We start from the raw sequence: 25,092 nt of genomic DNA on the forward strand, positions 1-25,092 counted from the left end.
TATTGATCAGCTCATCTCATCGTTATGAGAATTTGACCAAACTACTGAAAAGACAGAAAATTCACAGACTTTATTACAACAGATTCTGGTGCAAGCCCTTGAGTTCAGTTCTGCAGGTGGCTGAGTTCGTACAGAAATCATGCTGCTGTAGCAATAGCATTGAAGCTACTGGGTGGCAGAAGTACAGACTCCAGACTGTGTGTGCTTTGATGGGGGGTTTGAGTTGCACAACCTTTTGGCTGAACACTGTACTTCCCTTTCCAACTTCCACTTTCTTAGACAACTTTTTGTACTGGGTGCAATAGTGCCCAAATGATGTAAAGCAAGAAACTAGTGCAATATGTATTGTACAGACCTTGGAGGAACCCCTGAGGTTCTACTAGTTAAATGGGGAGCTCCTACTGTTCTGGTAAGTGAGTGTATCAAACATCTGGAGGCTTGTTTACCTCATCTAGCTGTCACACAGCACCGTGCTTGTGCCCGCCTGGTTAGTTCTTAGTGCCATGCCCCTTTGACAATCGTATTGACTCCTTCAGGATGAAGACCTGCAGGAGATGCGGCAGTCAGCCATCCTGATTGACCAGCAGTACGGCCATCTGGTGGACAGAGTGCTCATCAAGGAGGACACGCAGAGCGCCTGTGCCGAGCTCAAGTCCATCTTGGAGAGGCTGGAGCGGGAGGCCTTCTGGGTGCCAGTCAGCTGGGTGCGGACCTAGCCAGCTGCTCCTAGGGATCCCATTGACTCTGTACAGGAGGCCCCCCGGGCCTCATCTCTGACTGGTGCTGTGAAGCTGGGAGCAGTACGCATGCTGTAGCCCTATTAGAGACCAGCTGCAAGAGTGACCTCTGGGTAACTGGAGTGGAAACGTCACTTTGAATGATGATGGAAAGCTTGAGTAACAACATGGAGAGACCATTCAGACATCCAGATGTGCACTCCTGCACCTCCTAGCCCACCTCAAAAAGAGGTGGCAGATCTACGCACTCCAGGCCTAATATACAGTATGTCCAGGTTTCCACACATCTGGACTTATATGGGATCTGAGATATAAACACCTTTTCTTCAGCAGAAGCCAAATCAATCTGGTCTAAAAATGGATTTGTCTGCTTAGGCATGTGATCTGAAACTGCTGATCGACAGGAATATACTGTACTCTCCTCCACACAGCCTCTTTACAATCCCAGGTCTGTTCACTTTGGCTGAAGTGCTATCTGTAGAGTAGAAAGAAGGACAGGTGTGCTCCCAGAGGACTTCGACTGGACCTAGACCAGGCAGAACGGATCTTCCTTAACTGCTGTCTCTTGCAGTGTTGTAGCCAGAGTCTGATTTTAAAACAGAAAAAAGGGGATGCTACTTATTTTCATCAGGTTTCATTGTACCTATTGCAATGTGTTTTTATATCAGGACGGTTGGAAAAAGCCATAGTGTTTCCTGCTTTTTTAGTGCAAAAACAAGAAATAACAGTGGCTTATTTTAACAATCCAAACAACAACAATTACTAAACCCCAGTTAGAGGCCCACAATTGATTGTGTCCAATTTTGAGTTTGATGAATCTGCTTCAAGGGATTAATTAATTAACCTCAGAACAACCACATATTTTTAAACTAATTTTTAAAAGTATCCCGAAACAATTTGGTTCATTAATGAAAAATGAACAAAACTGCACAGTTTGTTTGGAGTTTGTACTCTGTTCTTTGGGTGTAGAATCTGTGATCCGAAAGGGTGAGTGAATGACCTTTTCTGTACATCAGGTGACTACTGGGCATGATGAGAAACTGCTCCCCCCAGCCGAAAGCAGACCCCACTGCAGCAATGCTCATGCCAACACTCAGAGGATGAAGACAATGCGTGCTGTCATCTGGCTTTTCTACCTCTGTAAACCCCACAGTAAAGAGATGAGACAGAGAGGACCTTTCCCAAGAATTCAAAATCAAAGGCACTGACAGTCCACCTAGTAGATTTCTTCAGAATGAACAGTGTAACATTAACCATGGGACACAGGTGAAGACTACAGGGAATAACCTAGGAGAGGAGGCACTTCTTTACTCAAAGGGATCTGGCAGTATGGAACCCAGCCATGTTGTTGAAGCTGACACACTGGCTTATTTCAAGCTGGATTGGACGCTCAAATCAGTTAGCTGCTTAACAACCTTATGGGTTAGATGGGCTGATGAAATATTTGATTCCTCTTTTCATAACCTTTCTTATATTCTTATTACAACTGCAATCGTGAGAGTGCTGAATAGTAGATAGATGAAGCTGTCACTGATAAGTGCTTGGGCAAACCAGGCAGCTTTGTGTTGAGAAGCAAGACGATACCGGACTGGTTTAAGCTTGTCACGTCCTGGTGACACTAAGCCAATAGTACGCCAAGGTCTGTTGGATATTGTTCACAGCTGGCTGATGGCATCATCATCCTCATCTTTTATGGTGACTTCCATAAGGTGGACAGGAAAATCTCCTTTGAGACAGAAAGCTGTTTAACTGCTCCTGTAGTTGCATGCAGGCCTTGCCAAAAACTGTAACTGGGAATTTATACCTTATTCTGTATCTCTTGGGGAAAGGTGGACATAGTGCGTTGGCCAAACTGCACTTGTCTTCACCCTAATAACTTTAAATAAAAAAAAACCTCTGAACCAGATTTCCAGCAACATTCCCAGTGGGAAATAGATGTAACTAGCTTTCCCAAAATCAGTCAGAGTGAGAAAAACGGACTCCATGTTTTCTTGTTTGTGTATGTGTCTCATTCACAGAACAATCTCAGACCTCTAGAATCATGACTTCAGAAATGCTGGATTACTAATTGCAATACAAATGTGGATCTTGCAGCCTGGGTAGGATCCCAGACTGGGGCACCTTCTCAGTGGAGTTTGTATGGTCTCCATGTGTCTGCGTGGATTTTCTCCTGGTGCTCCAGTTTATTTGTACCTCCAAAAGATACACTAGATTATCTTGTGTCTGTAATTTATCAACATGGGTATGCCCAGTGATAGACTGGTGTCCTGTCCAGGGCGTGGTCCTGCCATGTGCCCAGTGATAGACTGGTGTCCTGTCCAAGGTGTAGTCCTGCCATGTGCCCAGTGATAGACTGGTGTCCTGTACAGGGTGTGGTCCTGCCATGTGCCCAGTGATAGACTGGTGTCTTGTCCATGGTAGGGTCCTGCCATGTGCCCAGTAGTAGACTAGCATCCTATCCAGGGTGTGGTTCTGACATGTACCCTATACTCTCATGTTGCTGTGACCCTTGCTGGGAATAAGCAGGTTTCTGATAATGGATGGGTAACAGGACTGAATGAAAGATAAATAATTGCTTTCTGATTAAAGACGTGCATTAGTGTGGATCCTGGTTGCATCAGTAGTCCTCATGTGACATCCGTGCTAGTCTGCTATTAACACGAGATCCTCAACCATGTGGTGCTTCCTTACCTCCGGGACATTCAGGGTAAAAATGGAACAAGCTACCCAGTGAACAGGGAAAAACACACACATTACTTCTGTTAAGCCATATGAAATGATGGTAAAAATGCAGTGGAAAACTGTGTAGGTAAGCTATTCTCTGACTTGATACCACAGGGTCCCCTGTCATTTACTGTATATGGATTTCTAGATGTGTGGAGACTGTTGACTAGGGTTCATGATGTCCAGTGGCAACTCAGGGGCTCATTCATGCAGATAAAAATCCCCTATACCCAAACCCATGATTGATGGGGAAAAGGAAACAAAAATACAGAGAACTCAGAAAAACAGACCCCGATTATTGCATTGTTAAAAAGGAATAACATTTAAATAACCAGAACTAACAAATCACCCTCGATGATGACTCAATACCTCTGCTTCCTCAGATACACTGCCTGCTGAAGACAAAATTCTGGAGGCATTAATTTCACAATCGGGCATGTGTACCATATAGCTCTCAAGCCATCAGGGGGTAACTTAATCTAAATAGTTACTGTATATCCCAGATATTTGATCTTTAGGAAAAAAACAACTTTTTGGAAAGTGAAAAAGATGCAAAAGGCAAAATCCTGAGAGGCCTTGCTATAAAGGCAAACATGAAGAAGCAGTACAACTATCGGCCCATACTCTAATTGTAATCTGAGCTAAAGATCAGATCTTGCTTTCTTGTAAATCAGATATGCCAGTCCACTTCCAGAATAGGTTTTCTCTTTTCGTCTTTATACAGTGATAAATCTTGGCCAGCAGGGGTCTCAGTCATCCCAGGCTTCACAGTGAAATTCTACTTGTTCCCCTTACAGTATATTAGTACTATACAACCTACTGTAGTCTGCCACATTGTATGAATGCGTTTTGATGTGGCTACTGGATGCCTGATCTTCAAGCTCACCCTGTGTTGTAAAAAAATAAGACCTGAAAGAAAATGTTTTAGTAAACCTGTACTGTAGCTTGTAAAATGATCTTCCATGTGGGACTTGTAAAGTGATTGTGAGAACAGCTGTAGTAAAATATCAGTGGCATAAAATTTTCACAACAGTGATGTTTTGCTTTTCTGTATTCCCAGATTATTTTCCATTCTTACTATTTCTATAATAATTATTATTGTAAATACCCATTAAATCACAAGGAAACAACTTTTTGGTGCCTCTTAAGAGAAATAATTATAATAATAATTATGTTATGAAACTAATCGTTATTCTGTATAACTATACAGAATTACTGTAAAAATATGATTATGTAATCATTTAATAGGAATAAATCTACCCTTTTTTCTTCAAAACCAATTAAATTCTTCAGAACACTTTCTAGAGACTTCTGGCAGTTCTGATGTCAGTATATTCAGTCAATACAGTATTTTTCTTTAAAATATTGTTTATGTATTGCTCATCCCTTTTTACAGGAGTAGGACTGTAAATTAAAGCTGAATTTTCTCTGTACTTCAGATACCACACCTTGAACAGCTTTTCATCAGGATTTCCTGAAGATGAACAAACCATACAAGCTGTATATACAGTATTGACATTGTCTGTACTCCCATTAGTGAAATAACAGAGGAAAACAGATACAGTCCAAGGGGAGTTTAATTTCCTCTTGAACCATAAACCCTTTTTTTTCTCATTATAGAAATATCATTGTATTTTCTCTCTGTATAATCTTCTTTTTTCTCCTACAGTGACCCCCTCTGGGATTGATAACGATATTTTCCCTCCAGGGAAACCTCTCAGTAACCAGGTTGAAACTGGGCTGCTTTTCCCAGGCAACCCAATCAACGTTTATTCATCAAATGCACAACAATACAGCATGCAGCAGTAGTTGCTGGCAATGAAAATAAAATAAAACAGTTGTCCATGTGGTGGCTGGGAATTGAACCCGGGTCAACTGCTTGGAAGGCTGCTTCACCAATGCACACCCTGAAATAAAATGTTTTTCTTAACCCAGGCTACCACTTCCCTTCTCTTCCGGATTTTTGCACAGGAGGCAGTAAGTGGAATCATACCATACAGGTGCAGATTCTCCCTCAGCCGTGGGATCTGTGAGCTCTAGAATACCATCCCCTCCTGGGGGGGGGGGAGAGAAAACCCTTCTCCCTCTCCCCGATTCACATTTAACCAGAAACCGTTATTTAATTGGAAGCAGTTGTTTCCCTTTTTTTAAGCAAACCTACGTGGCTGATCCTGTTTGGCCAGGCTATCCAATCACCCATCTCAGCGCCTCTGACACAGCAGTTGGTTTTCCCCCTATTCTATCGGGTTTTCCTTGGTACTTTTTCTGTAATTTAAGCAGGCTAATAAAAAGATGTAAGGGGTGGTAGGTGCTACAGCATCAAAATTATTTTCTATTTTAGAAATATTTGAATTGTCAGTTATATGACTCTTGTTTCTTCCTCTCAGTGGGCACAACAGTTCTCTGTAAATTTGACATTTTGTAAAAGCTTATTGAACATCCTGGTGAAGTGGCTGGCATGTTTGAGAGCACAGCACGATATTTCTCGTTTCCTCAACTGCAGCACCTTTAGCAATCACAGAGAGAGCATGAAGAAGCAGGCAGACTTCAAAGTGGGATCACGAGATGTGCCATACAGCATTCTTGGAAAAATGGAATGAAGAGGCAGAACAGGGTGTCTGAGCAAGGAAAAACCTAGTAAACACCCCCTCCCCCCACACCCACACACACACCCACGCTTCTACAAGGTATCATTCAAGAAGTGGGAGGAGGGACTAGATTTCGGGGTCACTACCCTGAGCTCTAAATCCAAAAACTTTACAATTCACTGACATTTGCTAGTTTGTGTCCACAATGGAGTAAAAAACTATAGGCAATATAGGCCAATATTTCAGTCCTCCCTCTAGTTAACAGTATGTGTATCCTTTGCACAATAATTTTATTAAATAACTTCCCTGGCTCCCCTTCAGGCACACAAGCAAGCAATCTGCTACTGACATCTAGTGTTCCTTTTACAAATATCACCTTGCTGACTTTATAGTGGGAGGACATGTTATCTCGATAAAAAGCACAGCTGTCACTACACTGCACAAATACCAGCTGAATATCCACACAATATAGGGCTGGGGGCTAGGGTATGTGTGCATGTATCTCTGTACAAATCTTCATGATTTAAAAAATTGGAAGACAGTTTGTGTTGCTCAGAAAAGACATTTATTACTTCATGCCATCATTCATAAAGATAACTGTGGTAACAAACTCTTTAAACACATACAGCATATTACTCTACTCCCAATTCCTAAACCTATCTGCACAGGCCATAGACAGGCATGTGCTCCTAGCTTGGCCTCAGGCTGTGTTTAGCCATGCAGAACAGACCTGTCTCACAGGGTCTGGACTGCCCCTCAGTTTGAGTGCTTGAGGAAAGGATCCCCTCTGGCCTCTCCTGGGTCTGTTCCTGATCTAAGGGTGCCAGGTCTGGCAATTTCATACCTTAACGTTCATGTTTCAGCTAAAGTAATCATGAATGACTTGACATCCAGAGGACCGGACCAGACCCAGGAGAGTCACTGAAACCTCCCGCTGTGTTCCGTTCAGTAACATCTTCTCTTTAAAGATACAGACAGGTGGCTACACTGCATCTATTATACAACAACAATTCACCAGCATTGTATCACCCCCTCATTTTATTTCATAGCAATTTGCTATTATTATCCATCTTCCATTCAAACACCTCCAGGTATCTCTGCTATTTACTCTATCAAGTCTGTATCGTTTTGGACGTTTTTAGAAAATTAGAAAATTAAATTTTACAATACCTTTTGGACACTTAGCAGTTAACTTAAGAACAGAGGTGTCCTTCTATTTCACGGTTAGACAATGGCTGGATGTGAATTCTACCTTTCAAAATCCTGCAAGACCAACACTTCAGTAAAATTCAGAAAAAGACCAGAGATTTGACCTTCAGGAGAAAAAATAAATGATGATTACAAAGAAACGCCTTTGACTAGCTCCATTGATCTAGAAAAACAATTTAATCAAATCTCTTTTCCCTTCAGAAGCCTGCACCAGCAATTCTGTCGCATAAGGAAAACTATGTCTAATTAATCTGAAAGGTTTGTTTATGCATTCTGGATAGGTGGATAGGGACAGCTAAGCATTCACAGAAGGCCGACATGTTAACTCGCATCTGTGTTGATCTGTTCACTACACCCTTTTGGACAACAGAGCGCAAAGGGTTTGAATATTTTAATGGTGTGAGAAGTTCTTTTGCACAGTGATGAATAAGATACAGTATTTGCGATGTTCTCCCGTTTCCTTCTTCCTCCACTGTGCTGCAATGTGGAGGCATGGTGGAGGTCAGTGGGGTTTCTGCCCTGGATGCTGGAGGTTTCAGTGGGGAAGAGGGGGTTGGACCTGGCTGCCCTGTTGTTGAGATGCTGCTGTCCCGGTTACAGGATGACGCAAGGGGGCCGGCTGTTGGTGATTTTCTCTACCGGCTCCCCATCGTGTGCTCTCTGCACCGCGTTCATGATCTGAATAGAAAGGGACACAACAGCCAGACACCATCCCGGTAAATCTCGAGACATGGCCCTTACTACACCGAATTCACACACTGCTCAGGGTTCACTCCAGATTTTGTTCCAACATAATTTCAGAAGTCATCTTAAATTGAGGTACAGTGCCCTCCGCAAGTACTGGGACAGTGAAGTGAAAATTGCTATTTTTGCTTTATACTCAAGCAATTTGGATTTGAGATGAGTAATCACCCAAGTCCATGATAACTGGCCTTTGGTGCATTTTTTGTCTAAATTCAGTCTCTCCAAGAACAAATGAATACATGCATGATGTCACAGCTGGATTTCCAGATACGATTCTCACTTCGTCTCCAATAGTCATTTGTTATGTTTTTAATACCACTTAGTAACTAACCATTTAGCTTTTCTCATCCAGCATCACATACTCACACATCACATAGTTTAAAGACAAGACAATTTTTAATTTCATGCTGTTTGAACATCTCATCTCCAGTTTGTAACAATTTTCTACAAGAGATCTGGCAAACTTTCAGACGTGGTGGTATACAGAGCATCTTCTTCATTAGCTACTTCAGATCTACCACAATGTTAAAGGCATTTTGTATCCCGAAGCCCAGAATAACAATACTTACGTCATCCTCATAAGGGAAGCCACTGGTTTCCAGCTTGGAGAACACCAGCTGCTCATTGATTTCAATCTCAAAGCTGCCTACAACAGCAAAATGCAGTTCAAATGACTCAGAGACTATGTAAGAACACACACTCTGTGTTATACTTCTGCTGGAATTCAAATACAGTTGCTCAAAGAAATATATTTATTTCAAGTTACAAACACCATAATCCGACACCCTGGTGTCTAGATGCCTGGGTGAACTTCAGTCATGCCAAAAGCGTTAGAATGCAGAATCAAGATTGACACTGGCCAGACACTGCAGCCCAAAGATCCCGATGTGAGTTATGTGCTATTTAAAAATGGACTCTTCGTCATATTGAAGGTGCATAACCTGCAAAGTATGCCTCTGCAAGTTAATAAAGGTGTTGTTCTCACTGAACTCAAGTCCGTTTTTTTGCCAAATCAGTATTCTGTGAATGTAACTTTTCATCCTTAAGAATGCTTACTCTGACAAGAATGACAAGTATGCTTGTCATACTTATTTTTGTATGTATCTAACATAAAAGTATGCATGCTTTGCATAACACAATAAAATTAGAATATTCTACATGGGTTAATTCAAAATAGATTAAGAGAGACCCATTAGGATGTCAAAGATTCATTGCCTGTAAACAGTTATAAAATAATGAAACATTTATAGTTATTTTTCTATAGAAGTAAATAGTGCAACAACATATAATCAATTCTTACTTTTACACAAAAATCAGATTTGGGGCCATTAAATGATAAAGATCATTACCATCTCTGACTACTTTGCCCAGTAAAGAAAAACCCACCTGTTAAGACAGAGCCTTTAGATTCTTTAGACCTGCTACGTACAGAATTCTTGACTTTTTGTTTATTCCAAACTATACTATGTATGTTTTGCATTATTTTGAATCGTGCAGAAAAAGTTTTGAATGCAATTCGCCATGAATGGAAAAAGTAGGGCAAATAAAAAACTATGCCCCATCTGCCTATTAGCAATAATAGTATTACCAATGTACTAATTCCAGTATGGGCAAAACTGACACATTGCTGATCCACTCCATGTGGTTGGTCACACAGAAAGAACAGAAGTGTTGTTACCTTGCACCCTGGTTTCATCAGAGCTCAGAGACTAAGCAAGTTTGGGCCTGGTCAGTACTGGGATGGGAGAACTTAGGAAAGCCAGGCTCTGAGCGAGCCCACAGGTGAAGCTTTACCATCTGGACCAGAATTTCCAAATTAGTATCCTAGTATAGTGAGCATGAGCAGTGCGCTGCAGAAGGTGCCATACCTAGGGCGTAAAACAAAGGTCCCAGTGACATTTCAGTACTTCTCATTAAGAGTAGGGGTGTCACAACAATTCCCCAACAAAATCCCACTCTGGACTGACAAGTTCGGGCCTCTCCAAGGTTTATCTTTATTTGTGAAGCAATCTGTCACCCCTCCCGCTGATCTCCTCTGCAGTGGGGCTGCAGGCACATTATGGCTGCCATGCACTGCCCAGAAGAGTGCTGCACTTCGGAGCAGGTAAAGGTAACTGGATCTCCTCCTATATGTTAAGTCATCCATGATACTTTGGAAATAATGACTAATTATTACTCTCTTCAAAAGCAATCAGAACACACCTGGGAGCACAGCCAAGACCAGAAACTATGGATATATGAAGACTGTCTGCTGAGTCATACTTAGATGATACAGTGGTTTATATAAACCAACATTTACTACCAACCCTGAGTGGGAACTACACTGACGATAAAGAGCCACTTTAATGATTTAAGATCAAAATGGAATGAAAAAAGCTGCTACATAACCTTGAACTTCAAAAATGATACCTGTGAAGCAGTAGCTGCAGATCTTGTGTGCAATATAATACTTTCCCATACATCTGTTCCAAAAGTTGTACCAGTTGTATTTTCAAAAGAGAAGAAGAACCGCACACCTCAACTAGTTGTTAAGGGGCTGCCCAAAAAAAATTAGCAAAAGCTGTCTGATGAGCTTACCACCCACTCTCTCTGCTCCATAAATATTTTTCATTAGAATGCCAGAACCTGTCAATGCTGCGGCACACCCAGGCCTGCCTCGGGACATTAATGAGCTCTAGTTGTTTATTTCATAGTTTGCGCATCAGTAATTGCTTGGGTTACCTGCAGCTCACCAGTGTTTCGTCCCTTGGGGAGTCTTCTGCTCTCAGCCTGCTTCGAGCTCCAGAAATCTAGATGAGCTCAGGCCCTATGGGACTCCTATTAGATCTGTGACAGGTTTAGCATACTATGCCGGCATGCCTCTTTCTCTTGCTGCTCTGTGATCACTGGAGTGCTGGGGGTTTATTCAGATGTAATGCAAACAAAACCCTGAAGGAAGTGAGAAATGTTACCTGTTCTTCCGACGAAGCCAGACACCTCCGCATCAGGAAACTCGCCGGTCACCACCTGCGCTAGCTCCTGATAGCGGGGCTCGTAGCCTCATGAGCCACTGAGAGACACAGGCGGGGGGAGAGGGGGAAGAAACATGTATCCCGTGAGTGTTTGCCAAACTATAGAACGACATTCAACTCCACAGTGCCGTTGCTGGCAGCTTCTCTAGGATAGAGACCTGCCACGTGGGCCTGTAGACTCAGTGCAACAAGTCTGAAATGGACAACGGGCAGAGAAACCGAAAACATGCTGAATGTTACAATGGCGCTAGTCTAGCTGGTACAAATTAACGATAAGCTGACTGAGGTGATACAAGCATGGGTTACAGAACGCTACTCAAAGACAGCATAAACAGTAATAAACAATAAACAACAAGCATAAACATGCTCAGAAACAGTGTTTCTTAGTTTTTTCCATCCCAGAGTACACTCACAGGGCAGCATGGCGACAGTGGGTAGCACTGCTGCCTCACAGTGAGGGTGCCCTGGGTTCAGTTCCTGACCTGGAATGCTATCTGTGTGCGGTATGCATATTGTTTATTCCCCCCATGTTCTCGCGGGTTTCCTCCGGGTGCTCCGGTGTCCTCCCACAGTCCAAAGACATGCTGGTGGGCTGATGGGCTTTTGAGAAAATTAGCCCTGGCATCAGTGTGTGTGCCCTTCAACCAGGGTGTACCCTGCTTTGTGCCCAATGCTTGCCAGGATAGACTCCAGCTCCCCCACATCCCTGAACTGGATGACGCTTTCATTATCAACTATTTTTCAGCACAATGCCAACACCACACACAAACAAGATTCATTGGGCCTCTTCAAAGATTTCAAAGAGGCTCAAAGCGCACAGTCATCTCATCCCGGCAGCAATCGATGACAGCAAAAGAACTGTCTTTTCCTGCTCTTCACTTATAAAACAAATTGAAAAGACGTAACAGTTGAGTTCTTCATCAGAACACGCAAGACTGATGATACCGTTATGATTGTAAGTACCCTGTAAGACATTATTGATCCTGAAGGGAAATTGATGAATTTCTGATGACTACTTCATTGCTCTTGCACTATAACAAAACAATACATATAAGAGCTTGTAACATTTTACCAGACCAACAGATTGTGCAAAAGGAATAAGGAATTATCGCTTTGTAGAGTAACTGACTGGAATATAATTATTGTACCTCATAGACTCTATATGGAATACTGGGATATTGGTACTACCCATCTAAAACAACTTCTACAAAAAATGTAATTTCCCTTATCGGGTCAGTTTTCTTCCTGTTGATATTAGCTATTGACTTGTACTACAGCTGTTAGAAAACAATTGCATCACTTCCAACCAATCCCTCTTTAATAACAGGTTACAAAAAAAAATCACATAGACGCCATTTTGGCTCCGCTGTTCGGAGCCGCAATGGCGACCGAGTCCGAACGACCTCCATATTAACACGGCCAGTACTGTAGTTCACCTGCACAGCATGTAAAATGTCAATTCCTAGCCTTATTTTCAAACTCAAGATTGAACGAAACCAACTTTTGAAGCTGAAACAAAAATATCAAAGATAGCAAACCGGTGTGAGGTGGGTAGTCACGAAAAAAGATATACAGAAGCTGCTGCATGCAGACAAAGCAGGAAAGCATGGGTGGCAGTATAATATAAAAACACTCTCTTGACAGTTAAACACTGAGAAACCAGACATGTGAGATACAGTACATTATCTGAATACCTTTAACCGCAATTGGAATTCAATTGCCCGTATCCCCTAGACGTTGTCTACGAGATGGTAAACATTTAACACGACCAAATCGTAGGTTTAGCTAGTTACCTTGATTCACTATTGATTATTACCCTGAAATGCCATTTCGTCTTTCTATCTGCTCCTGCCCGAATGGAAATTAAATATAAAGTCGCTCACCAATATTCGACTCGGACTCGCACGCCCATTCTGCCTTCTCTCCTGCAGCACAGACCTGCTTGCTGTCTCTTTCTTCCTGGTTGGGGTTATGAAGTAACCCGAGCTGCACACAAGCAAGCCCGTCAATCCAGCTCCCTGGCGCCCCCTGCCGTTGTTCTCTGACCACTGTCCACCTGGGACGATTCCATGTGAACATGCAGTATGGTTATTATGATGGAGTAGTTCAAGCAGCACAGGCTGCAAAGGGACAAGTAAAGGTTTATTCCCTGCTGAAACGAGACGAAAAGAAACACGACGTCTCGGCTGCGGAGCCTTCTTCGAGTGTCAAAGAATCAAAGAACTGTTACAATGAATACAGACTCTGATATCGCATTTAGCTAGGAATACAGTTAATGTTACTAGTGAAGAAGAACCTGTTCAGGTGACTAACTGTATCAAAATGGGGAGGAGTTTTGTATTATTCCACAAAATACTGAAAATATATTTAAACGGAGAAATCCATTTTAATGATATTGTCTCACAACTATTTCCACTCTCTTCGCCCTTGAACAGCCTTGTAAAATGTACGCTCGTTTACTACAATTGGTGTATTTTGTAGAGCGAAAACTATGAAAAAGATCCACCTCACTGGCACTCTTACCACCAGCTCGCACTAAGACTGCACGTCGTATAGCCTAGAAATAAAAATACTACTCTGAAAATATATAACTATATTTTTGTCCATTTATATTGGATGGCGAGAAGTGTCACGGAAAAGTATTATCTAGTTCTTGGTTTAAACTAATTTAATACTGTGGCACATCACCAAGCATAAAATGCAGCAGACACCAACACAACACAGTTCATGAGGCATTTCTAGCGAATTGAACCAGAGCCTCTGCAGAGGGCTGACATTTACACCACAGGCACTGAGGAACGGACCAGGAAAGTGTGGACAATCCCACTCCTTATTATTGGTCTAATTGGTAGTGTTTACTGATAATAAAAAGTATAAAGATACTCCGTTATCTACTGAGTGAAGATACAGGTGGGATTTCACATCTCACTTTGCATTCTGCACTCTTTACCTGCTTTTAGTAAATTTTAAATGTTGCTACACAGTAAAAGCAAGAGCATGAAGCTCTTCCTGACGTAATACAAATAGCACTAAGCGTCTAATTGATGAAAGACCGCTAGAGGGGGCTCTTGTGCTATCTGTGGAGAGCTCAGTCTGCACATTTAACCTCTGTGGTAGCTGAGTGGTGGATGAAATTCAAGTCTAAGTGAAGATGTGGAAAGAGCACCTCAGCCATCTTCCACTGATAGCCTGCTGTTCATCATCCATCACAAGACTGACAAGCAACATTTTCAGGAAGGAAAGAGCTACAATTATTGGGCTGTTCTACTGTGATTCCATCCTGTCCCTATACAGGATGTCATTATGAAGCATTAAAGAATGCAGAAGAAAACAAGCTATTTGAATGATGAAATGTAAACAGTGACAGGGCTGCCTTTTTACTTGGAAAATTGCATTGCATCTCAGCTACTGTTTACAAGCAGTTTGGTTCCATACACAGTCTGGGTCTGTTGTTTTGTTTCCTTCATCGAAAAGGATGACAGCTTTTCTGCTAAACATACAAGGTGTCAGCGATCAGTTTCAACTTTGTCCCACATTCTTGAGAAACATCTTGTGAACTCATCTCTGATTATCTCCTACAAATTTACTCGGTACAGCCTGAGCCCAGCTTACCTCTATCACGAAAATCAAAGTCATCTAAACATCCCTGCTGATTCACTTCTGATAAAGGCTTCTTCCTTGTGGCCCATAGAAGCCCACCACCATGAACTGGGTTTATACACTAATCCATGCCTTAGTAAAAGTTCTAGTAAAGACCATTTGAAATAGCATAACTGACCGATTTCCTCTTAGCATCTCAGAGCTTGTGGCCCAAGTTCCAAGATGCAGAAGAGTCTGCGTGCTTTGGTTTGTGCTCGGCTGAACAGAAACCACTCTTTTTTCCTTTTAAATCGGAAATCCACAAAGAAAATAAAGCTGTGCTCAGACCTTGACACCCTCTGCAGCACCTAAGAAATAACCCGACAAAACCGAGGAAATGAGAGCTTCAGTTAAGTGCCTCTGATTTCATGGAATATGGGACCAAGAATATCCCCACCCCCATTTCCAGTCCTGAAGCATTGCTGTGTGAATCCAGTGAAAAGGGATATTGTATGTTTTCAAAGGAGGAGGCAGTCTCTTTTGGAGTGCCGAGCTCTCTTGGAGGCTGGGCTCAGGGTACAGAGAGCAGCCTTGTGTGTGGAGAAGTGAAGTTGATGCTTTGTCTTTTCACACTTTTCACCCGGTCCTGTATCTTCTCCCGTCTCCATCTGTTTCTCCCTCTTTCTGTCTCAGTGTCCTGCTCTCTCCACACCCCCTGGCCTGCTTATCTTACTACAAGGCCCCATGAGACCAGAGCATGAATTTCATCCTCCTCCTGGGAAAGAAACCCCACACACACTTTGACAAGGGACAAGTGTACTTCCTATCTGGTGGGCTCTTCGGACAGAGATGAAGAACTATGCACGTGGCTGTGTAGAGAGTTATTTCTTACCCCCAGCTTGTCTGGGGAATTCTGCACTGTTTTGGTGCTATGAGCCAATCTGACTGCTGAATCTCTTTATCTGATTTTGGAACATTCTGGCTCAGCTGTGGTGTGACTTTCAAATTATCCAGTGCAAACATAATTGTCCTGTGGACAGTTGTCTTCATGCTGTATCGTAGAGCATCATGCAACACAAGGACAGTGTAAATCTATAGTATCTATCCAGCAACAAAACCTGCTGTGGCTAACTGCCACAAGTAGTTTCTCTAATGAGATTTGTAAGACTGAAAGGTGTGGTGATTCCTGCTGAAAATTAACTACTAGACCAGAATTCTGCTGAAAATTCTACTAAAATTCCCTACATTCCCACAACATAAACTTCTCCCACTCAAGAGACTGGGCAACATACTGTAGATCCGGCAAATTACAGCAAATAAATGCCAGATCTATGTTCAAATGAATGTTTTATAAGTTATTTTCTTTCTGGCGAACAACCCAGTCCATTTGTTAATGACTAGTCACAGGAGAAAATAGGCCCTTTAAGTGTAAAAGCTGTATACAGAATTTCGGTCATTGATTATTTTGATGAAAATTATTTTTGCTTTTATAGAATATTATCAGTTTCTCCAACCACTAACCTGAAAACATCTGTGCTAGAAAACATTTAGGAATCTGCATTTTAAAGCTTCAATTATCCTTGACCTGCAGAAAACTCACATTCCTTAAATGGTGGAATACTTGAGTCCCTGCAGAGATGTTATCACTTGAATGTGCTGGACAGTCAGTGCCTGTTAATAGCAGCAATCAGATAGTTTATCCATCAACTGCACTTAAGAATCTCAAACTAATTATTTGCGACTTATGTATTTGAAACTACCATGGGAAATCTTGGAATCAAACTTCCCTCCTCCGGAAGAAGAGGGAGACAATTCATAACATGAGAGGACCAGATATTTGGGAATGTCTGGGAGCCAAAAGAGGACTCTGTGTGCTCAGGGCTCCCTGGCGCAGAAAGAGGAGAGGGGGCTGCTATGGAAATCTTGGACAGATCAGAACTACCTTCCTCGGATGATTGTAGGGAACAACCTTCGGCACTCTGTCACCTGACCAGTCTGTGACAATTCAATAACAAAGTGTGGAGTCCATGTCTGCAGTCTTATTGAAGAGAACTGGGAACAACTGAATGACCAACTGAGCTTTGGGGAAGTGTGAGTGAACTTAGTTTTGTTTATGCTGGTAAACAGAGTAGCTCTCCATCTTTTTAGCTACTTTCCCTTGGAAATGTACTCCAGCCAGAAAATCTGGACAATTCCTGTTCTAATACTGTATATACAATAGCTACATCTGGAATAAACAACTGTTCTTGGGAATCAAGTGAATGGCCTGATTTTGGGATGGATGTGTGTATTAGGTCAAGTTGAATAGTAATTGGTTTTATTCAGTTGGAGGAGAAGGGAAATAAAAAGCTACGTTGAATCCATTTTAATTGGTTGCTCATTGGCACTATCCGAGGAAGCTACTGAGCCGTATTAGCCACCAGAATTCATTGATCAGTGACAATCAGGCTTAGTAAAACCAGCCAAGCTCTTTCAACCCCTTGCTGTTTAGTGCAAAGCTCCCTGGGTCAGGTTCAATGTGGTCAGCCTCTCGGAGACTGCAGACAAAGCGTATTCCTCACAGCACACAAGACTGGCCTTGCAGGAGTGACACTTGTTCAGATGAAGCCCATTGTGCCCCCTGATCTCAGAATGAAGCAAGCCAAGGAATGCTCCCCTGTTTACCCCTCCCCCCTGCCCCTTGAACTCTTGCTCTGCCAGTGCAGGTTTATCATGCCTGAGTCAGCAGGGCTGCCAAGGGGCCTGTGAAGTGAGCCTTTATATCCAGGACCCCTGCCCCTCACCGCAGTGTGCTTGTTTGGGACTGGCAGCCTTGCCAACACTGCCTGAGGGATGACATCTACGCTCTTGTCCTTTGTGAATCTGAGTTCATTACCCAGGGAATTTTTTTTCTTGCCTTTTGTGGTTGTCTGGCATCTGGCCCACACTGTACTGAGAAACTCACTGAAATTAAAGAAAGACAAAAACGGACATTCAGCTGATGCTGGGAGCTGAGTCTTCGGATCGACTCTCCTTGCATTCTGCATGTGATGTGGAAGCTGTGCTTCACGAGTAGGTGTTTGTGAAGAAGAGCCTTTTGTTGAGACAGCATATTCTTTGTTGTATGTGTAAAGTCAGTAGATATGAAGTTACGGCCAGCTGACACAGAAGTGCAATTACACATCCTCATAGGGTTTTGATTGTCATGCAGGATGTTGATTTTGGGGTTTGATGTAGTGGTAATTCCACATAGTAGCTCTTCCACAGTGGCTTAAACAGACTCAACTGTACTGTATGAACAGTACCAGTAACAGTAACACCTCTGGCCTCTTTGTTTATGTGTGATATGGTTTAGAGCTGGATAGACCACATAAGAGTCTCTGGAATCTGCACCTTAAAGCTGCAGGACACAATGGTTCTTCTTAAAGTCTTCCATTGGTTGTGAGATTTTCATTCTTTAAAAATTTCTTTATATTCAAGATGGAACAAGATGACAAGATGACAACAACCATAGTCTCCCTCCCCTCTGCTACTCTAGCTTTGTGGAGAAACTCAAAAAGCCGTAGTTATCCCCTCTTTCTATTTCTGCACACAGCCTCACCAAGCTTCATTTCTCGTTACTCCTTCTCTCTTCCCAACTCTCATTCTCATTTTTGTCTTTCCAGGGGGTGTCAAAGCCCTGTTAACTTTAATTCCTTTGGATGCAGAATCTTCTTGTTGTTTCCTCCATGTATACAGCTGTAGTGCTGCCCCACATGCTCCTGCTACATGCTCTCTGCTCCCAGTTTCTCCAAGTCAGCAAGCTCAACCTAAGCGACTATTCCCTGTGTTGCACAACCATTAATCACACCTTTTAATTAATCACAGAGGCAAAGTGAAATGACTAGCCCAGAAAGCTGACAAGGCTAATGGTTTTAAATTAATGCCCTCTGCCCCAGGCGCAACGATTTTATCTTATCACCTTCTTCTGCATTTGCAAATTGTACCACATTATCATTGTTGCTTTTTAGGGACTCCACTAAAAACAGAGAAACACTATCAATCGGGACACTCCAAATACTCACACTTTATGAACCCTTCGAGACAGCTCACCTGTGTCAGCAACTAATTTGCACTGAGCATATTTCTGGTTACTCACTCATATTTTCACTTTGCCAAATTTGAAAATATAAAGCCCCAAAGTTCTTCAAGAAAGGTGGTCACGTTTTTTATTGTATTGGAATGGTACATTGGTGGTCTGGGGTCCTGTTTGGGTCTTACTGGGGGTCCTGATTTCCTTCTCTTACAGCCAGGTGGTTAGCCCCAAGCTAAGGCTTTTTATTTCTAATTCCTCAACAAACATTCCTAAATATATTTTCTTATTGGGAGATGTTATTCCTAATGGACTGTCCACTGGATTGTGGAATTTGGACCAATGTGTCCTTAACTGCCCGTTAGAAGCCTACTGTAAGTATATGGACAAGTTTACATCAACAAACAAAAATTTATTGGCTCTCTTTGTCTATTCAATTCCATGCATATTTTTTCTGTTTTTGAACTTGTATCTACACATACAGGACAAACCTCATATTTTCTCTGTGCCTGGTGCAATTAGTCCCTTGTTAAATGCCGATGTGTCAACAGTCAATGGAGAGGATTGTTCACATTTTACGCCAATTAGTTCCTGAGACTGCAGTCATCCACAATGTGACAAGCAGTTTATTGTTCGGAAGCCAAAATCATAAAAATGACATTTCTATTGTAGTAAAATGACAGTATGTTTCTATTATTGATGACTGAACTTGGTCTTAAATCATATACTTCACGTCATTTTGCATTCCCCAGCGTTTTTATCATCTACGTTGGCGTGTTCCCGTTGCTAATTTAAAGGAACTGTGTTTGTAGGGTATACTCTAGGCATAAACAATTGGCAATTAATCATTCACATGTTGATGACGTTTTCTAGGATTTTCAGCTACAGTCATTCCATTTCATCTGCAATATAAACTACAGAAGCCAAATGGATCTGTGATGAAAGTTCAGTACTCCTTCAAATATTTCTTATGCACAAGTTGGAGCTGCTGAACAATAACATTTTGAAACTGCAGCTGTAAAAATAACAGGAAAAAGATCTAGGCTTGCAAGAACATTTCAAAGGGTTGTATACTAAAGAAATGCAGATTTCTTTCACTATAGCTTTGTAAATCTTTTCTGGATTTTATACAGTCCAATAGCCCTTGGCTGCCTCCCAAGCAAAGCTCATCTGATGTTCATATGCTTTTCCCAATTTCTCCTAAAAAGAGCTAACAAAGTTCAAGACCTGATCTGCTTTATCTCCTGTCCTGCACAGAGAAGTAAACAACAAACTGTACAGTGGGATGCACACTGAATGACACTTTTCATTTGAACCTTACCCTGGATCTACAAATCATGCTGTGGAACTAATGCAGTATCAGTCTTATCCTGAAACACAGTATAAAGCTCAGTCCAGCATTGTTTAGGTAATGTCAGAATCTAATCACCAATCACCAGTCACCATCTAGGTGACAGTCAGGGATTGCTAGTTTTTAGGTCATATTTATAACTCATAAACATGGAGCAAATTCTGTAGTGAATGCATTCAGTATTGTCTATTTGACGCACCACTGATAACTACAGCCTCACAGTGTATATGTTTTATTCACTGTACATATATGCATGACACATTTTATATCACATGACCTCCAGCAGCACCAGCCAACCACATGTTTTCAATGTTTCTGCCATATGAACTTGTATCGATGTGTTCCATATGTTAGCTATGTACAATACGTTAAATGTTAGGACTTATTTAAAAATACTTCACATTTTCATATTAGGTTGCAGCTGGGAAGTGTTTAGAAAAACTTGTGGGGTCAGTATTCCACAGTGTATTTTCTCAGTAATATGAAATCTTCTATAAGAAGGATCAAATTTCACAAAACTGCCCTTCAAAATTACTAATGATTCTCTTCATGTCACAGCCACCAAAGAACTTTCAAAGCAGCGGTTTCTAATTTGTGTGTTTCAAGAAGACTGGACGCTTAGGATTAATAAACAAAGCAAAACCCTGATTTACATTCTGAAGCTCTGATCTGAATCAGTCACATGTGGAGAAATTGCTTTTCTCGTGAGTCTTTAGAATAAAACGGTTTCCATGTGGGATTCTTAAATATGTGATGTTGCACAAGTGAATATGTTTGGTACTTCTATAAATCCAGCTTCTGAGGAACAATATCTGCAGTGATGGCATCATGGTCTGACTGTCAGTTAGATAAAGATCTTGTGGTTATCTATCTCCCATAATTGTATTAGAAAATTCAGAAACACTGAGAATTATACATTTTAGCATGGTAAAGTCGATCATTTAGATGTGGACAGCATACCATACCACCCAGAGACTGCCTACTGTACATACTGAGCAGATGAACAGGGAGGAAACTGGATAGGGATGCCACCATTAAGGCCAGTGGTGTCTTTGGAAGAGTTACAGATCTTAGTTGCTGAGGTGGGAGAACATGTTCATGACTAAACAAACAATATTCATTGTACTCTGCAGTCATTCTGCCAAGGCAGTCAGAGTGTTGCAGGGAATTTGCAACAAAATATTTAAGTGATGCTGAAACATTTAAGTGAAACATTTAAAACATGTTGCAAAAGGTTTTGTGGTTAGACAAAACTGGAACATTTTGGTTGAGCTGTGAAGTGTTACAGCAGGTGTAAACTCAACACAGTGTAACAACCAATCAATACCGTTCGTGTTGTGAAGCACGGTGGTGGCAGCATTATGTTATGGGACTGTTTCTCATTATCAGGGACAGGGAAGAATGGCAAGGCTAAGGGGAAAAAGAACAAAGTACTGGCAAATGTTGTCACCTAGAACAATCCACTCTTCCCTGGGAGAGAACCATAACCTCGGGTTTGAGGGTGCAGAACCTCATCCCGACCGCATCACACTCATCTCCGAATCTCTCCAGTGTGAGACTGAACTACTGAACAGATGATTAGACTTGTGCACCATGGGTGGTGGACAGATATGCTCTTTAAGTGGGACTCCCTTTTGTCCTTTACAGCAGCATGTTATTCCAGTACTCATTTCGATTTTCATTGTTTTGCACAATGCATGAATGAGCTCCATCTGGTCAGGGTAGGGTGACCCATCCTGAGGAGGAAAACAACCGGCATCTGGTGTTTAGGAGTCCAGAGCTGTGGGTCCCTGGTTTCTAAACATCCCTCCATTGTACTGAAAGGCATGGGCCTGCCAGGATCTTCAATGCGAATAAAAATGAGTTTCCATTTCAATGACAAAACAGTACCGTGGGCTTAATTGTATTAGGAAAAGGAGGCAGATCTCATGTGCTGGAAAGAGCTCATTCTGTGGCCTGCGTGTGGGATGAAGTGACTAACCTTTTAACAGGAGAGTGGGGGAGGAGGGTGATTCATGCTTTGCAGTGGTGATCTGTTTACTGTATTTACAAGAGAGGGAGACCCACATGGGTCAGGTTCACACCTTGGAGCAAAAGATGAACTCTGTACCATTAAACAAGGTGGCTCTAGGGATCTGAACACATGCGATTAAAATAAAAAACAGTTGGCAATTCTTGGTTCAAATGGTGGTGGGAGTATGGGGCTACACAGCCAAGTTGCTGAGGCTAATTCACTAGCTTCTTTCAAGAAGCAGATGAGATCCTCAGTCAATCAACTATCTAAAGGTCTAGGTGGGCCAAACTGACTCCTCTTATTTGTAACCTTTCTTGTGTTCTTAAAAAACCCACGTTAGCAACACTGGGCAGTACACGAGCTTTGTGTCACAATGATGCATTCATTCCATATAGCAGACTTTGTACCAACAGCAATTCCCTTAGCAACAACACAAGTACCTTAGAACTGTAAAAGCCCTTTATATATTCAGACAATTTACTGATTAACCCCAGGTAAGAATGTGGAACTAGCTAATAATTACATTATAGGTGATGAATAATTACCACCTGGTGTGTCTATTTATGAATAACAGGGGCCTTTAAACTGCTCCACAACAACTACAAAAAAAATGCACACATCTGGCTACAGCTCCACAGGTAACAGGTTTTATTTTCTTTTCTTTAATTTTTCAGAGTGGAATTAACCTTTGCTTGATCCTTTGCAACCTGAGTGCTGACATCGCTCCTCACTCCAACTGTCAAGAATATCAATACTTACATCATTTTGCATCACTTTGCTGTTATTTCCCTTGCTGATTTTTTGTAAAGCATTGAAAATGAGTTCTGATCAAGAACTGAAAATGGATATTGCCCTGCGCCTGATGCTTATCAGACTATTCTTCAGTTCTTCAGTTGCCCTGTGACACAGTTACAGTTTTCAGCAACAGCTACTGTTGACACGACTGTGGGCCTCACAGTGTGAAAAGAGGACTGACATGTACATTGAAGGGCATATCTCTCCATTGCTGGCACTAGCTTTATATTAGTATGTTTACATTTTGTTATTATTTGTTGCTTTTGAAAAGTAAAAGAAAAACTTAAATGATTAAGAGGTTTTTCACAGGATTAACAGATCAATATTTAAGCAACATTTAATATCTACAGGCATTACATATTTCAAACTAAGGAAGCATTGCTCCTAAATGGCACCAGCACCAGCTCCATGTTGCTAAGATCCATGAAATGAGAAGGATAGCACATTAATCATCCAAAGAACTAATTACAGCAATGACAGTGTCTAGCATTAATCCAGGATGGGATGCCAATCCATGGAAAGGGAAATACTCTCATGTCTTCACTCACACATGAAAACGGTGCACAGTTTTTAGATGTCAATTAACATGGACAGCATAAGTTGAACTGCAAGAGCAAACAGGAAAAACCAGAGAAACCCACGCAGAGACAGAGGATCATGCAAATGCCGAATGGTCGATCACATACACAAGAGCTGTAGGACAGTCACGCCACCACACTGCTCTTACATTGTCTACACATGCTAGCATCTAGGGCTGGAAGCAATTTAGTTATAAGGATAGGCTTGTATTGCTTGTCTCAGTTTCCAGTTTTAGCAACACTGGAATTCTGTTGTCACCATGAACATCTAAGCAGAGGAGAACTGAGACACTCTGTGCAGCAACAGTTTGACAATGGATGTCCAGCTACAAAATAAACAGTTATATCCTGATGTTTTTACAGTGTAAAATGTTCCACTAATATCACTGATGTATGTCTTTTACTCAAAGATGAACAGTAAGCAGAGAATAAGCAGTAAACTATGATTATTTTATCATTAGAAAAGATCTGCTCAAGATGCCCATCAGAAGATTTTGTGAAGCATTTTGCTACAGAACAAAAATCATCCCCATTAAAAGAAAGAATTGAAAGAAGCAAATTTCCTCTACCAAAATGCAGCAAAGGCATGGAAAAGTAACATTGAAACATTATTTACTTAGATACACTTTTGGGAAATTGTTTGGAATCAATCAGGAATTTAAAAAGGTCAACAAGTGTCATTCCAAAGTCAAATGCTTTTGAAAGTCCTTCTATAAATCACATATGAGGAGAGGCAGGTCATGCTCCAGCTGCAGAGATTAAGGTGTAAACTGTGCACAACTCAATTTGGAAATTGTGGAGTGTATAGACGGGTGTGTGCCAAATTGTCCTCTTCTGTGAGTGATTTATTGCTGCTTTTATTTAATCTGGAGAAATATGATGAGTTCTGAAAGCTCCTGGTAGAAGCTTCAGCCCAGGGTTACAGGGCTGTCCTTGGTGTGGGCCCTCCAGCCTGTCAGAAATGCTGGTTCCATCTGTCAGTGAAAGATGAGGAGAGCCTGTCTGTAATGTCCCAAATTGATTTGTTATCTAGGTTAATGGTTCCCAGGTGAAGCTGAATGCAGTCCCCTCTGCTCTCCTGTACGTTAATGGCTGTTCACACAAGCTGTGAATTCTCCAGAATGTTAGGAAAAGCATTTGGTAGGATGACCAAGATTCATCCATCCATTTTCTAATTCACTTAGCCAGATAAGCAAATCCCACCCTCATGTGCTTATCATACCATTACAGCCAGAGCCTAACCTGACCAGTAACAGGAGCAAGGATACACCCAGGACTGGACACCAGCCCACCAGTCCATCACAGGGCACACAGACACAGACAGAGACACACTTACTGTACACCAGGACTAATTTTAAAAACTGCATCTCTTTGGTCTGTAGGAGGAAACTGGAGCACGTGGAGAAACTCACACAAAGACAGGGATAAATACAAACTCCACACTCGTACTCTACCACCCCAGGAAATAAACCCAGAGTCCCAGAGCTGCAAGGCAGCAATGCACTGTACAACCACATCACATCAGTCCAAATTCAACAAGTTTGAATTTCTACATCTAACATGAGGTTAGATACATCTAAAATACTGTAGGTTTGGAATTCTGCTGTACTGTTTTTCTCAATTGATACTACTGCTTTATTGCAGAGGGCAAAATAAATATAAGTCCTACTTGAAATACAAACACAAAGCTCATTCTGCTTTATATTATAAT

General features: G+C 41.7%; 2 protein-coding genes across 3 annotated transcripts in view; one reads left to right on the forward strand and one right to left on the reverse strand.

Moving 5' to 3' along the window:
- LOC148814563 (MAGUK p55 subfamily member 3-like) overlaps positions 1 to 4,482 on the forward strand; it is a 43,403-nt gene extending 38,921 nt beyond the window's left edge. For both annotated transcript variants that reach the window (XM_088906071.1, XM_088906070.1), the window contains one exon: positions 537 to 4,482. In XM_088906071.1, the coding sequence (XP_088762197.1) occupies positions 537 to 716 (180 nt within the window). In that variant the 3' untranslated portion in view covers positions 717 to 4,482. The remainder of the gene's footprint in view (positions 1 to 536) is intronic.
- Positions 4,483 to 6,591: 2,109 nt separating this feature from the next.
- LOC148814564 (migration and invasion enhancer 1-like) lies at positions 6,592 to 13,053 on the reverse strand. Its single transcript, XM_088906059.1, has 4 exons — positions 12,897 to 13,053; positions 10,954 to 11,051; positions 8,572 to 8,648; positions 6,592 to 7,936 (listed from the first exon to the last, which is right to left on the reverse strand). The coding sequence occupies exons 1-4, from the start codon at positions 12,923 to 12,925 to the stop codon at positions 7,853 to 7,855; spliced, it is 288 nt and encodes a 95-aa protein (XP_088762185.1). The 5' UTR covers positions 12,926 to 13,053; the 3' UTR covers positions 6,592 to 7,852.
- Positions 13,054 to 25,092: the final 12,039 nt, after the last annotated feature.

This window comes from Atractosteus spatula, chromosome 26 (genome assembly GCF_055471065.1).
Source record: "Atractosteus spatula isolate fAtrSpa1 chromosome 26, fAtrSpa1.hap1, whole genome shotgun sequence".
NCBI lineage: Eukaryota > Metazoa > Chordata > Actinopteri > Semionotiformes > Lepisosteidae > Atractosteus > Atractosteus spatula.